This window comes from Littorina saxatilis, linkage group LG7 (genome assembly GCF_037325665.1).
Source record: "Littorina saxatilis isolate snail1 linkage group LG7, US_GU_Lsax_2.0, whole genome shotgun sequence".
Taxonomy (NCBI): domain Eukaryota; kingdom Metazoa; phylum Mollusca; class Gastropoda; order Littorinimorpha; family Littorinidae; genus Littorina; species Littorina saxatilis.
This window is the reverse complement of record NC_090251.1, coordinates 32397062-32410558: the sequence shown is the minus strand read 5'-3', so window position 1 is coordinate 32410558 and position 13497 is coordinate 32397062. Positions and strand designations below refer to the sequence as shown.

At 50.0% G+C, this 13497-nt stretch overlaps 1 protein-coding gene across 1 annotated transcript in view; it reads right to left on the bottom strand.

The window, feature by feature from the left end:
• LOC138971979 (MAM and LDL-receptor class A domain-containing protein 2-like) overlaps positions 1-13497 on the bottom strand; it is a 299457-nt gene that overhangs the window by 194618 nt on the left and 91342 nt on the right. Inside the window, exons 64-70 of the mRNA XM_070344823.1 lie at positions 13117-13382; positions 11175-11259; positions 9343-9504; positions 8787-9058; positions 8326-8413; positions 7372-7518; positions 6690-6856 (exon numbers count right to left, since the gene is read on the bottom strand). Coding sequence (XP_070200924.1) covers positions 6690-6856; positions 7372-7518; positions 8326-8413; positions 8787-9058; positions 9343-9504; positions 11175-11259; positions 13117-13382 — 1187 coding nt within the window. The remainder of the gene's footprint in view (positions 1-6689; positions 6857-7371; positions 7519-8325; positions 8414-8786; positions 9059-9342; positions 9505-11174; positions 11260-13116; positions 13383-13497) is intronic.

Sequence of the window (13497 nt, the reverse complement as noted above, 5' to 3'; positions counted from 1 at the left end):
CCGACTGGACTTGACCTCCGGGTTTGGTCCGGACGGGACCCATGGTACGGGACCGTACCGGACCTTAGGGTCCGGTACGGGACAGTACCTCTGGCCCTTGCCGGACCCCCGGACCTACGGGTCCGGATGGTACGGTACGGGACCAGTGGTTCGGTCGGGACCGGACCACCCGACCACCTCTGTTGGTCTGGGTGGTCTGGCACCGAACCGGAACACACCGGACCACCGGACCTACGGGTCCGGATGGTACGGTACCGGACCAGTGGTCCGGTCGGGGCCGGACCACTCGGCCACCTCTGTTGGTCCGGGTGGTCTGGCACCGAACCGGACCATGCCGGACCTACGGGTCCGGATGGTACGGTATGTCCACGTCCGACCGAGCCACCCGAACACTTCTGTGGGTACGGATGGTTCGGTACCGAACGGGACCTCCGGATGCTACGGGACCAGACCGAACCTACGGGTTCGGATGGTCCGGTACCGGACCAGTGGTCCGGTCCGAACCGGACCACCCGACCACCTCTGTTGGTCCGGATGGTCTGTCACCGAACCGGACCATACCGGACCACCGGACCTACGGGTCCGGATGGTACGGTAGGTCCACGTCCGGACCGAACCACCCAAACACTTCTGTGGGTACGGATGGTTCGGTGCCGTACGGGACCTCCGGATGGTACGGGACCGGACCACAGGACCGGAACACCGGACCACCCTATCGGATCGGTCCGGACCACCCGACCACCTCTGTTGGTCCGGATGGTCTGGCACCGAACCGGACCTACGGGTCCGGATGGTACGGTATGTCCACGTCCGGACCGAGCCACCCGAACACTTCTGTGGGTACGGGTGGTTCGGTGCCGAACGGGACCTCCGGATGGTACGGGACCGGACCGGACCTACGGGTCCGGATGGTCCGGTACTGGACCGGTGGTCCGGTCCGGACCGGACCACCCGACCACCTCTGTTGGTCCGGATGGTCTGGCACCGGACCACCGGACTTACGGGTCCGGATGGTGCGGTGTGTCCACGTCCGGACCGAACCACCCAAACACTTCTGTGGGTACGGATGGTTCGGTGCCGAACGGGACCTCCGGATGGTACGGGACCGGACCGGAACACCGGACCGGAACACCGGACCGCCCTACCGGACCGGTCCGGACCACCCGACCACCTCTGTTGGTCCGGATGGTCTGGCACCGAACCGGACCTACGGGTCCGGATGGTACGGTACGTCCACGCCCGGACCGAGCCACCCGAACACTTCTGTGCGTACGGATGGTTCGGTGCCGAACAGGACCTCCGGATGGTACCGGACCTACGGGTCCGGACCTACGGGTCCGGACCTACGGGTCCGGACCTACGGGTCCGGATGGCCCGGTGCCGGACCACCCGACCACCTCTGTTGGTCTGGATGGTCTGGCACCGAACCGGACCATACCGGACCACGGGTCCGGATGGTACGGTATGTCCACGTCCGGACCTAACCACCCGAACACTTCTGTGGGTACGATGGTTCGGTGCCGAACGGGACCTCCGGATGGTCCGGCACCGGACCGGAACACCGGACCACCCTACCGGACCGGATCGGCACCCCCGACCGGACCGGACCATTTCTTTTCTGATCAGACCCGATGGGTTCCTGTTCAGTCTATAAATGGCGGGGGTTCGTTGGCTGGGCTGACCCAACAGTCGCAGGGTTGTTGTTTTTCTCCCCCTTCGGCTGCTGGAGACGTTTCGTCTTTGGGGCAGGGGTCTTCGCGGCCTCTTGCTTCTGTGGGCGTTTCTTCACAGCCTGCTTCATCGCTTTCGGCTCTTCCCCCTCAAGCTCCCTACACTCCTGCTTTTGAGGAGTTGTCGGGAAGTGAAGAGGAGAGTGAGTCGGAGGACGATAGGGAGGAGGATCAGGGTCGCCCTGAGGTTAACACTGATCCTCTACCCTTGCCGGTTTCTGATGGAACTTCCGAAGCTATGCTTCGTACTTTGCAACAGTACATGACAGACATCACGCGGCGTCTTGACGTCACGGATGCCTCTCTTAAGCGTCTGTCGTCTAGTGTTGACACACAGGACCTGGACCCGGGGTCTGAGGACGAGAGGCAGGAGGCTCGTCCTCGCACAGCTAGAAGGACGTTTGAACAGTTTAGGGACGTCCTTCCCTGAGACGCCCTCTCGTCCTTTGAGTCCGCTTCGGCCCGGGCGCGGGAGGCTCACGCCGCGTCTGCCGGCGGCTCGTTTTATGAACGATCCGTCCGCCGGCAATTCGCGTTCCACCCTAGTCTTAGTGCCACGGTGGAAGCGGCAGCACATCGCCTGAGGAGTACAGATTCACGTGCAAACGCGACCTATGTTCCTCGGGAGGACGCGGGTTCAGTGCCATGCTTTCCTTCGGGAGGCGCACCTCCACTGTTTCCTCGTGTCCAATCTGTTTCGTCCCTCCCTTTTCCCTTTGACTCTCGAACTCTCCCTTTCCAGACTTCGAGTGTTTAGGGTGGGGCTGACGGTGATGTGTTCGTTGGGGAGGTGCCTTCGGTCAAGAAGGTGGAACTGAGCTCTGCTTCGTTCCACAATCTTGAGGCCACCGTTTCTTCCACAGTCGAGGCCCAATCACAGGCCTTGACATGGATGAGCACGCTGTCCACACTGTTGGACCCTCCCGATCGGGCAGAGTCCGATTCCACTCGGGTCCTTGACACGGTTCGAGTGGATCGGGCTTTGCATGCCGTGCGATCGTGCGTGACGTCTGCGGCAGAATTGGCCATTGGAACACGGGTCCACTTTATTGGCCCTGTTCCGTGATCATTTTCTGCCTACTTCTATAGTGCCTCCGGATATGAGGAAGAGTCTGAGGAACACGTTTCCTCAGCCTTCTTCCCTCTTTCATCCGGACACTGTTCGTTCTGTGGTGGAGTCCACACGCCAGAGGAACACTGATTCTCTGATGGTTGGCCTCGCTGCTTCGGCGACGGCGGCGGGGAGTAAGAGAAGTGCTACAGTCACCTCCAGCTCCCAGCCTCAGAAGAAGAAGAAGAAGCCAGTTTCACTGCCTCCTTCTTCCTCCTCTTAGGCGCCTGTTGCGTTCCCAAGCAAGACGAAGGGTGCTCAGACAGGTAAGGGGAAGCAGCACCACCAGGGGGGGTGGTCGCAAGCCTGCGCCTGCCCGCCAGCAGAATTTTCAGTGAGTCCCGGCCCTACGTTGACGCCCCCTCAAGTTGCCCCTCTTTCGTCCGTCGGTTCCCTTTTTCGGGCCCGCGGCATGTGGGGCAGACTGGTCTCCAACCAGTTTTTCTTGAGGGTGGTGTGGTCGGGGTTTTCTCTACCGCTGTCGTCACAACCTCCATTGTCCGCTCTACCCTGGACGTTCCCCCCTCCTCGAGACCCTGCCAGATGGCAGGCTCTTCAGGACGAGGTGAACTCGTTGGTCGAGAAGAAGGCGGTCTACCCTCTTTCTCAGCCTTCTCCGGGGTTCTGCTCCCGCCTGTTCACCGTCCCCAAAAAGGACGGCCGGTTCAGGCCGGTGTTGGACCTCTCCACCTTGAACTTGTACCTTCACAGGTGCAAGTTCAAGATGGAAACCCCTTCGTCGGTCCGGTTGGCCATCCGGCCAAACGATTGGGCCATGTCTGGGACCTCAAGGATGCTTACTTCCACATCCTGGTGGCCCCGGGGTACCGACATCTGCTCCGGTTCGTTTGGGAGGGCACAGTGTTCGAGTTTCGGGCCCTCCCATTCGGCCTGTTCTTGGCCCCTCTGATTTTCAACGGGGACAACAACACCACATGCTTAGCTTAACTTCGCCACCAGGGGGGCACCAATTCTCGGTCCCTCTCCCTGTTGGCGGAGGAGATTCTGCTCTGGTGCCAGACCAATCAGGTCCGGATGTCAGTCCAGTTCGTTCCGGGGAAACTGAACGCCCTGGCCGACATTCTCAGTCGGGGCGATCAGGTTCTCTCCACAGAATGGACCATCGCTCACAACGTTCTACAGCGTCTGTGGGCAAGGTGGGACCGTCCTCTGATCGATCGGTTCGCAACTCGATTCAGCGCTCGGCTTCCCAGGTACGTCAGCCCCTTTCGAGACATGAATACGTTCCACTTGGACGCATTCACTCTCTTGTGGAGGCTCCTCGATGCTTACGCCTATCCCCCAACATCTCTGATTCCGAGGGTGCTGGCAAAATATCTGCAGGAACGACCAAGACTGATTTTGGTCGCGCCTTACTGGCCAACAGCTCCGTGGTTTCCAGATTTTCGCGGTCTCACCCACGTAGACCCTCTACCTCTGGATCTGGACGGGGGAGGTCTGCTCCAGCCTCGATCATGCCTCCCTCATCCACGTCCAGAGAGTCTGTGCTTGACCGCATGGCTCTTGTGCGCTCCAAACTGCTTGCACTAGGATTGCACAAGAGTTCAGTAGAGTTTTCCTTGAACGCTAAGAGGCGATCAACTAATCAGCTCTACGACTTACGCTGGAGAGCTTGGGCCACCTTCGCCTTGTCCAAGGGGATAAAGCCGCTTTATCCCTCAACACAGGACTTGGCCAACTTCCTGGTGGAAGTGTATCAAAAGAAGAGTCTTTCTTCTAAGACTCTTCTTGGATACAGATCTGCCATCGCTTCCACGATTGCGGCCGCTACTGGTCGCAGATCTGAACACTTGATCAGGTCCTCCCTCATCGCTAATGTCCTTTCGGGTATTAGCAATGCAGCGGTGTCTAAACCTCGGGTTTCATTTCCCAAGGGGGATGTCTTTCTGGTCCTCAAACTCCTGCGTAGCAATGAGTTTGAACCCCTGGCAGGCATCAGTATCAAGTTGCTGAATTTTAAGACTAATTGTTCCTCATCGCTTTAGCCACTTGCCGTAGACTCAGTGGTATTCAAGCTTTGAGTGGCCTGGACTTTGACATTGAGTTCACCACACAGCAGTGGTTGCCAGCATGGTCACGTCAGTCTAAGGTATGTTTCTTGGGTATATTTTCTTTTACGGTAGTACTGTTCGAAAATTGCCTGGGTATCTTAATCCTTGGATTTAAGTGATTTTGATTAAGGAGTTTAATACTCTACATATCACCCTCACACCACTCTGGTATTCTGTGCAAGAATAGTACTGTCGAGGTAAGTGTTATATTGACTGTAAGGCTTCTTTTTAAGCCTACTGTCTATATGATACTTACCGAGACAGTACTATTAGAGTTTCCCTCCCGCCTCCCCTCTTGATATGTTATGGGCTTTTTGAGGGTCTGCAGCTCATAAAGAAAGAGGACGCGCCACCTACATCCTGTAAGGGGGAAGCACTCGGACAGTGCTTGGGATCCACGGTGGCGCATGGTTATGGGAGATAATTGTACCCACTCAGCGTTTTGTCCAATTTTTTCGGCCTATAATAGATAATGTGCAAGAATAGTACTGTCTCGGTAAGTATCATATAGACAGTAGGCTTAAAAAGAAGCCTTACAATATGTCTAGTGTATGGAATACCAATTTACTTCTTCTTCTTTTCTGCATTCATGGGTTGAAACTCCCAGGTACACTCATGTTTTTTGAGGGTTTTTACCTGTATGACCATGTTTATACCCTGCCATTTAGGCAGCCATTCGTTTGTTTGTTTGTTTGCTTAACGCCCAGCCGACCACGAAGGACCATATCAGGGTGGTGCTGCTTTGACATATAACGTGCGCCACACACAAGACAGAAGTCGCAGCACAGGCTTCATGTCTCACCCAGTCACATTATTCTGATACCGGACCCACCAGTCCTAGCACTAACCCCATAATGCCAGACGCCAGGCGGAGCAGCCACTAGATTGTCAATTTTAAAGTCTTAGGTATGACCCGGCCGGGGTTCAAACCCACGACCTCCCGATCACGGGGCGGACGCCTTACCACTAGGCCAACCGTGCCGGTGGTTTTTACCTGTATGACCATGTTTATACCCTGCCATTCAGGCAGCCATACTCCAAATCAAAAAAGAAGAATGGTAGGTTATTTGAATGTTTAATCTATGACTAAATAACATGTTACATTCACTGTACTTTGACTCAGTGGTCTTTTAACTAAACAGACTGACAAACACTTATGATACATATAATGAACTTATCTAAAAAAATCATCCAAAAAACTCGCTGCAAGACCTTGGCGAGGAAAAATCATATTCCGATTTTGAGGGAACCATTTTACTTGACTGAGAGGACCAGAAAGTTGAGAAAATAGTATACAAAATATATCAATCTTCTTTAACCGTCTGCATGTTTTCCTCTCCATTCACCCCCCCCCCCCCCCCCCCCCACCTAAATAGTCTCCTGTCCGCCCAGCCGACCTTCCCCTTGACCCTGCTTGTGACCTCAATGTTTGATGCCCCCGCAAGGGGCACGGTACTCTCTAAGCACCCAAAACCTCAAAGAGAGATAACTGGCGGAAACCTTCCTATTGTAGTCTCCTGTCCGCCCAGCCGACCTTCCCCTTGACCCTGCTTGTGACCTTGATGTTTGATGCCCCCGCAAGGGGCACGGTACTCTGTAAGCACCCAAAACCTCAAAGAGATAACTGGCGGAAACCTTCCTATTGAGTGAACCTATCTGGCAACACACACACAAACACACACACAAACCGAGATTTAACACGTACACACACTCTCTCCGTCAAATTTCTAAAATATGTCAACCATTTCACCAAAATGCACAGCACATTGCTCCCACCTGTTTAATGTTGATGGAGAGGGTGGAGAATGCACTGCCGTAGTTGATGTAGTAGAAGTGGAAGCAGGCGCCAGAGGAACTGGTGGAGGGGAGAGGGGGTGAGGTCAGGTAAATGTGCGACCCCCGTTTCATCAGCACCATCGTGTCCGAGAAGTACAGGTATGTTCCTGAACAATCACAGAACCCGGCCATGCTTGAAGTATTTTTGAAAAAAAGTTAATTTGTTTCAAAGTAAAATATGACATTACCATGTGCACACTCAGAAACATAAGCATGAAACTTAAAAGGGCCTTTACTTCTCTTGACTCATGGCATTTTGGTTTTGAGATAACTCACCAAAGGGGTTTCCCATGTCTATTTTAAGAGCACACTGGGCTACTATTTACCTTGGAGACTGTTAATTGTGCCATTGAAATGACTACGGATTCTCTTCCCAGAACACTGGAGATTCTTAGCTCTCTTGAAAACAATTCTCACCTGCTCCATGCAAAGGGCTTCAATATTCTTGCAGCATGAGTCAACAGTAAAAATAGCGTGTGTGCCTTTAACTGCTTGTGGCATATCACAATATGGATGCAGGATGACACACACACACACGCACGTACGCACACACACACACACACACTCTCTCTCTCCCTCTACCCTCACACATACACACACAAACGAGACAAATCAAACCTACCATTAGTTCCAAGAGTGTGGTCAGCCTTGGGGTGAGGCGTACCCCCAGAGAAGATCTGTGAGCTGGGTGTTGCACGCACCAGTGACGCCTGGTTCACTGTCGCCCGCTGCGTCCAATCGCAGTAGTCGCTCTCAAAATCACATGACCCTGAAGGGGAGAGAAGGCACGTTTATTCACTGACTTCATTGTTTGTGGTGTGTGTGTGTGTGAGACATACTGATGGGATGCTGTGTGAGGATTAATAGATTTCAAGGAAGGAAGAGGGAAAGAAAGGAAGAGGAAAAGAGTCAAAGGAAAAACAAAACAAAACAAGAGGGAAATCTATAAACAAAACAAAAGAAACAAAAAGAATAGTAATGGCTAAAACATGATCTCCCAAAATATTCTGCCTACTATACATTATCTGAGAAACAAAGAGAAGTCACAAATCCAAATGTAGAAATTCATTTATCATTACAGTGGTACCTCCAAGTTAAGTCTTCCTTAAATCTGAGAAATGTAATCTTAACAAAGAGGGAGTCTTGTATAATGGAGATAAATTTTGTGACAATATGAAGCAAACATCTGAGAAAATGAAGTACTACAGTCTTACAATAAAGGGTCTTAAAAAAGAGGTTCTACTGTATCATTGCAAACCGTCCCCCGAAAGCGGCGTATGGCTGCCTGAATGACGGGGTAAAAACGGTCATATACATAAAAACCCACTCGTGCAAAATCATGAGTGAACGTGGGAGTTTCAGCCCATGAATCAATCAATATGAGGCTTATATCGCGCGTATTCCGTGGGTACAGTTCTAAGCGCAGGGATTTTTAAAAAAAAAATTTTTATGCAATTTATATCGCGCACATATTCAAGGCGCAGGGATTTATTTATGCCGTGTGAGATGGATTTTTTTTACACAATACATCACGCATTAACATGAAGGAAAAAGGAAAAAGAAGAAGATTGCAAACCTAGCGCCGGGCAGTTGGGTTCCAGTTTGACGTCGTCGATGGCCATGTCACTGGCAAAGCTCGACCCCACCGTGCCTTCAAACACCACCTTGAAACAAGCAACAGTTTAACAACATTACCACTGCATTTCAAATCTGCAATATTGTCAAACACCCTCCCTCCCACCCTCCCCCACCCCCTCCCCCCCCCCCCCCCCCTCCCCATGTGAATTCCCAAACATTATGAACACAAAATATGACAAGCAACGGTCTGAAAAAAAGGGTGGTCTTCAAATGGGGGTTATCACTGTAGACCCCCCCCTTTTTTTAAAAGTTCACTCCCTTTTAAAGACCTGGTGCTCTCAGAGTTTGGGTCTTACTTAATAGGGAGCTTCCATTGTCCCTCATAAGATTGCTAAGCAGAGAAAACTCATCAGAAAAACATCCGACGCTTCTCAGCAGCAACTCATCACTAATCCTCACCATGTTTCCAGGAGTGGGCGGCAGCTTCACCTGCGCCTTGTACCAGCGGTTGCCTTGGTTACCAGACAGGGCCCACAGGGCCTGGCCCAGATTGACGTTAGTGGTGGTGGAGGTGGGGGGCTTGGCGGCGTACACCTTGAGCGATCCCATGCCGGCACCGTACATGTTGTACCAGAAGGAAACGCAGCCGGTCCCGGTGATGATGGGCGTCCACAAGCGAGCCTTCTGACCCCGGCGTCGTGGTTGTGAGCCCTCGATGTACATGTAGTGACCTGAGAGAGTAGTGAGAGAAGAAAATACAATTTTAGAACAGTCCAACTCGGCCTGGAGTACCACCATCTGCCAATTGCAACTACCCATAAGGACCCTGATAATTTTTTAGTTGGTCCCTTAGGTGGTCGTTATTAAACAGGCTTAACTGTACAATGACATGGAGATGATACTTTGGAACCTGGCCAGGAGTACGACCACCTGCCCGGAACAGCCGTGCTTGAAAGAACGACTTGGGGGTCTATCTTTTCTTTCTTTCTCTTTTGATCTCTTGAAGAAAACTGACCTGTAGTTGTGCCGTAGGTGTGGTCAGCAGAGGGACCGGTGCCGGTGCTAACAGTGGTGTGCTGGTTTCGCACCCAGTTGAAATCATCCGTCGTTTCCTGCGTGTACTTGCAGATGTCACTCGCTTCAAAGTCGCAGTCAATGTTGGACACGCTAGAGTCATCTGGAGACAACAATAAAAATAACAATATAACATTCTTTATTGTCCATTACAATATTGCATTAAAATGGAATGAGACAATCATTCAGTGACTAAAGTGAGAAATAAAACACGGCTTCATTTCTGCCTCCTTAGCTGCAGGCAGCCTGAGCTATTTTTAGCATCCTTTTCACCACCGCTCTATACAGCAATGCTGGCTCGCTCAGAGCCATACACTGATAAGTACAAACTTCCGGTGTAGCGTGGAAGCTTTTCGGTATAACAAGCAAGTGAGCTTAACCGTGTGCTGGCTGCAGCTGTTGGTAGCCTCTGCCTTGACTATTTTTAACTCGCACTAAAATGCAGGCCAGGAATAGCCAAACAAATTTGTTTCCAAGACTCAAAGACTCAAGACTCAAAGATTCTAATGTCCTTATAAAAACAAGGACAATTGCATTGCAGTGTCAGGTGGTTTAAAACATAACACTTTTTTCTTTAAACATAAAAGCAATAGTGAGCAAGAGGAGACTGAGGAAGAGAGAGAGAGAGGGAGGGAGAGAGAAAGAGGGGGAGGGAAGAAATAGAGAGGTAGGGCGCGAAGAGGAAGAGTGAGAGAGACAGAGGGGGGAGAGGGAGAGAGAGAAAGAGAGGGAGAGAGAGAGAGAGAGGGGGAGAGAGAGAAAGAGAGAGAGAGAGAGAAAGAGAGAAAGAAGGAGAAGTAATTTTACAAGGAAAAAGAATGTCCAGTATAAAAACAATGTCCATTTTGCGTGTAACTGAAAAAACATATTGTATAACAAACTCCAAACAAGCACACAGACGGAAGAGAAAGTTATCAAGAAAGAGAGAGAGAGAACGAGTGAAAGGGTTATAAGTTTACAGTAGGCGACATCACAATAAAAACAAAAACCCTTCCGAAATAGTACCCGCTGATGGGACAACAAAAAAAGAAGTCTGATCTCCTTTAATAAGAAAAAGAGAAGAAAAAAAAAGAAAAAGAAATTATGAGAGAAACAATTGTCTTTTAGTTGTTTTTCTTGTCAAAACCACTGCAACTATACAACTAAAGCTTTGTGCTCAGCTCGTCATGCATGCAATATCAGTGGTGTGTGTTTGTGTGTGTGTGTGTGTGTGTGCTTTCTTGCGTGTGTGCGTGCGTGAGTACGTGTGCGTGTGTGTGTGCTTGCGTGCAGGAATGTGTGTGTGTGTGTGTGTGTGAGGGGGGAGATATGAGAAAGAGGGGAGTGTATTTTTTGTTTGTTTGCTTAACGCCCAGCCGACCACAAAGGGCCATATCAGGGCTTTGCTGCTTTGACATATAACATGAGCATGACTCTGCATGCTTGCATACAAAATGCAGATACAAAGAATAAAGGCAGGCAGGTAGGTAGATGAGAGCATGCACATGTACACTCACAAAACAAAGAGAAACTCTCTCTCTCTGTCTCTATCTCTTCCACAAACACAGACACACCCTTTCTCTCTCTTTCAGACAAGACACATACACTCCCCTCTTTCTCATATCTCCCCCCTCACACACACACACACACACACACACACACACACACACACACACACACACACACACACACACATTCCTGCACGCAAGCACACACACACGCACGCACGCACGCACGCACACACGCATGCAAGAAAGCACACACACACACACACACAAACACACTCTCTCTCACCATTGCAAGGCCCAGCTGTCAGAGTGATGTCATCAACAGCAATGTCCCCCCTGTAGCTTTGACCTTTGAGAGCCTCCAGCACAATCTAAAAGAAGATAAAAACCAGCATGATATTTCTATTTGATTGCAAATGCGCCCTTTTTTGTTTGTTTGCTTAACGCCCAGCCGACCACGAAGGGCCATATCAGGGCGGTGCTGCTTTGACATATAACGTGCGCCACACACAAGACAGAAGTCGCAGCACAGGCTTCATGTCTCACCCAGTCACATTATTCTGACACCGGACCAACCAGTCCTAGCACTAACCCCATAATGCCAGACGCCAGGCGGAGCAGCCGCTAGATTGCCAATTTTAAAGTCTTAGGTATGACCCGGCCGGGGTTCGAACCCACGACCTCCCGATCACGGGGCGGACGCCTTACCACTAGGCCAACCGTGCCGGTCCTTTCTTTGTTTCTTCCAGGAGAAAACATAAAGGGCATCACTCCAAGACTATCTCAGTCTACCCTTATTGAAAACAAGTCGCGTAAGGCGAAAATACAATATTTAGTCAAGTAGCTGTCGAACTCACAGAATGAAACTGAACGCAATGCAACGCAGCAAGACCGTATACTCGTGGTCCACCGCTCACAGCATTGGCAGTGAAATTGACAAGAAGAGCGGGGTAGTGGTTACGCTATGCTGCATAGCACGCTTTTCTGTACCTCTCTTCGTTTTAACTTTCTGAGCGTGTTTTTAATCCAAACATATCATATCTATATGTTTTTGGAATCAGGAACCGACAAGGAATAAGATGAAAGTGTTTTTAAATTGATTTCGACAATTTAATTTTGATAATAATTTTTATATATTTAATTTTTAGAGCTTGTTTTTAATCCGAATATAACATATTTATATGTTTTTGGAATCAGCAAATGATGGAGAATAAGATAAACGTAAATTTGGATCGTTTTATAAATTTTTATTTTTTTTTACAATTTTCAGATTTTTAATGACCAAAGTCATTAATTAATTTTTAAGCCACCAGGCTGAAATGCAATACCGAACCCCGGGCTTCGTCGAAGAGTACTTGACCAAAATTTCAACCAATTTGGTTGAAAAATGAGGGCGTGACAGTGCCGCCTCAACTTTCACGAAAAGCCGGATATGACGTCATCAAAGACATTTATCAAAAAAATGAAAAAAACGTTCGGGGATTTCATACCCAGGAACTCTCATGTCAAATTTCATAAAGATCGGTCCAGTAGTTTAGTCTGAATCGCTCTACACACACACACACACACACACACGCACAGACAGACACACATACACCACGACCCTCGTTTCGATTCCCCCTCGATGTTAAAATATTTAGTCAAAACTTGACTAAATATAAAAAACAAATAAATAATACGCCACGTAAAGCCAAATCAATACATTTAGTCAATCTATCTCTCGGCCTTACACACACAGGATACACAATCACCTTGTCTCCATTCTCAGTCTACCAGAAAACATTTAGTCGCAACTTGACTTATGTACAAACAAAAAGCATAAAAACAAACTCATATAGCAGTAGCCGGTGTAGTTTCCAGCTAGAGTCTAATCAGAGCATGATGCCACAAGTAAATAAAGACACACACACACCCTTGTTAGTTTGTATTCCTCCTCTGATCCATACACAGACAGAAAGACAGAGAGACACAGACAGACGCAGAGGCAGACAGACATTCGCACACACAGTCACACAAACACAAACAAAACTCACATAGAGTCTAGAGTCTAATCATAGCCTGATGCCACAAGACACACACACATCTTTGTATTCCTTCCCATGATCCCTACACACACACAGACAGATAGACCGACACAGAGAGACAGACAAGACACAGAGAGACAGACACACACAGACATACACAAACACACACAGACGCACACACACACAAACAAAAACAAAACTCACATTGGTGTAGCCAGCATAGTCACCGCCTCCCAGCCTGATCTGAGCCTGATGCCACGCATTACCCTGCGTGTGGTTCCGCGACCAGATCAGCATGGTGTTGTTCCCGGCGCCAGACAGAATGACGTTGAGGGCGTTGATGTGGGTGCCGTACATGTGGTACCAGAAACTGAAGCACTGGATGGCGGCAGCGTTGAAGGTGGGGCTGATCAGACGCGTACTGGATCCTCTTTGGCCGCTGGAAGCCTCCATGTAGATGTAGTAGTGATCTGGGAGGGCAAAACAGAATGGTGGAATCACCCAAAGACTAACGCATTTCCTTTCACACTTTACGCCCTGAGACGCAAGACGTGGCCCAGTCTGCTGGAAACCTCCATGTAGATG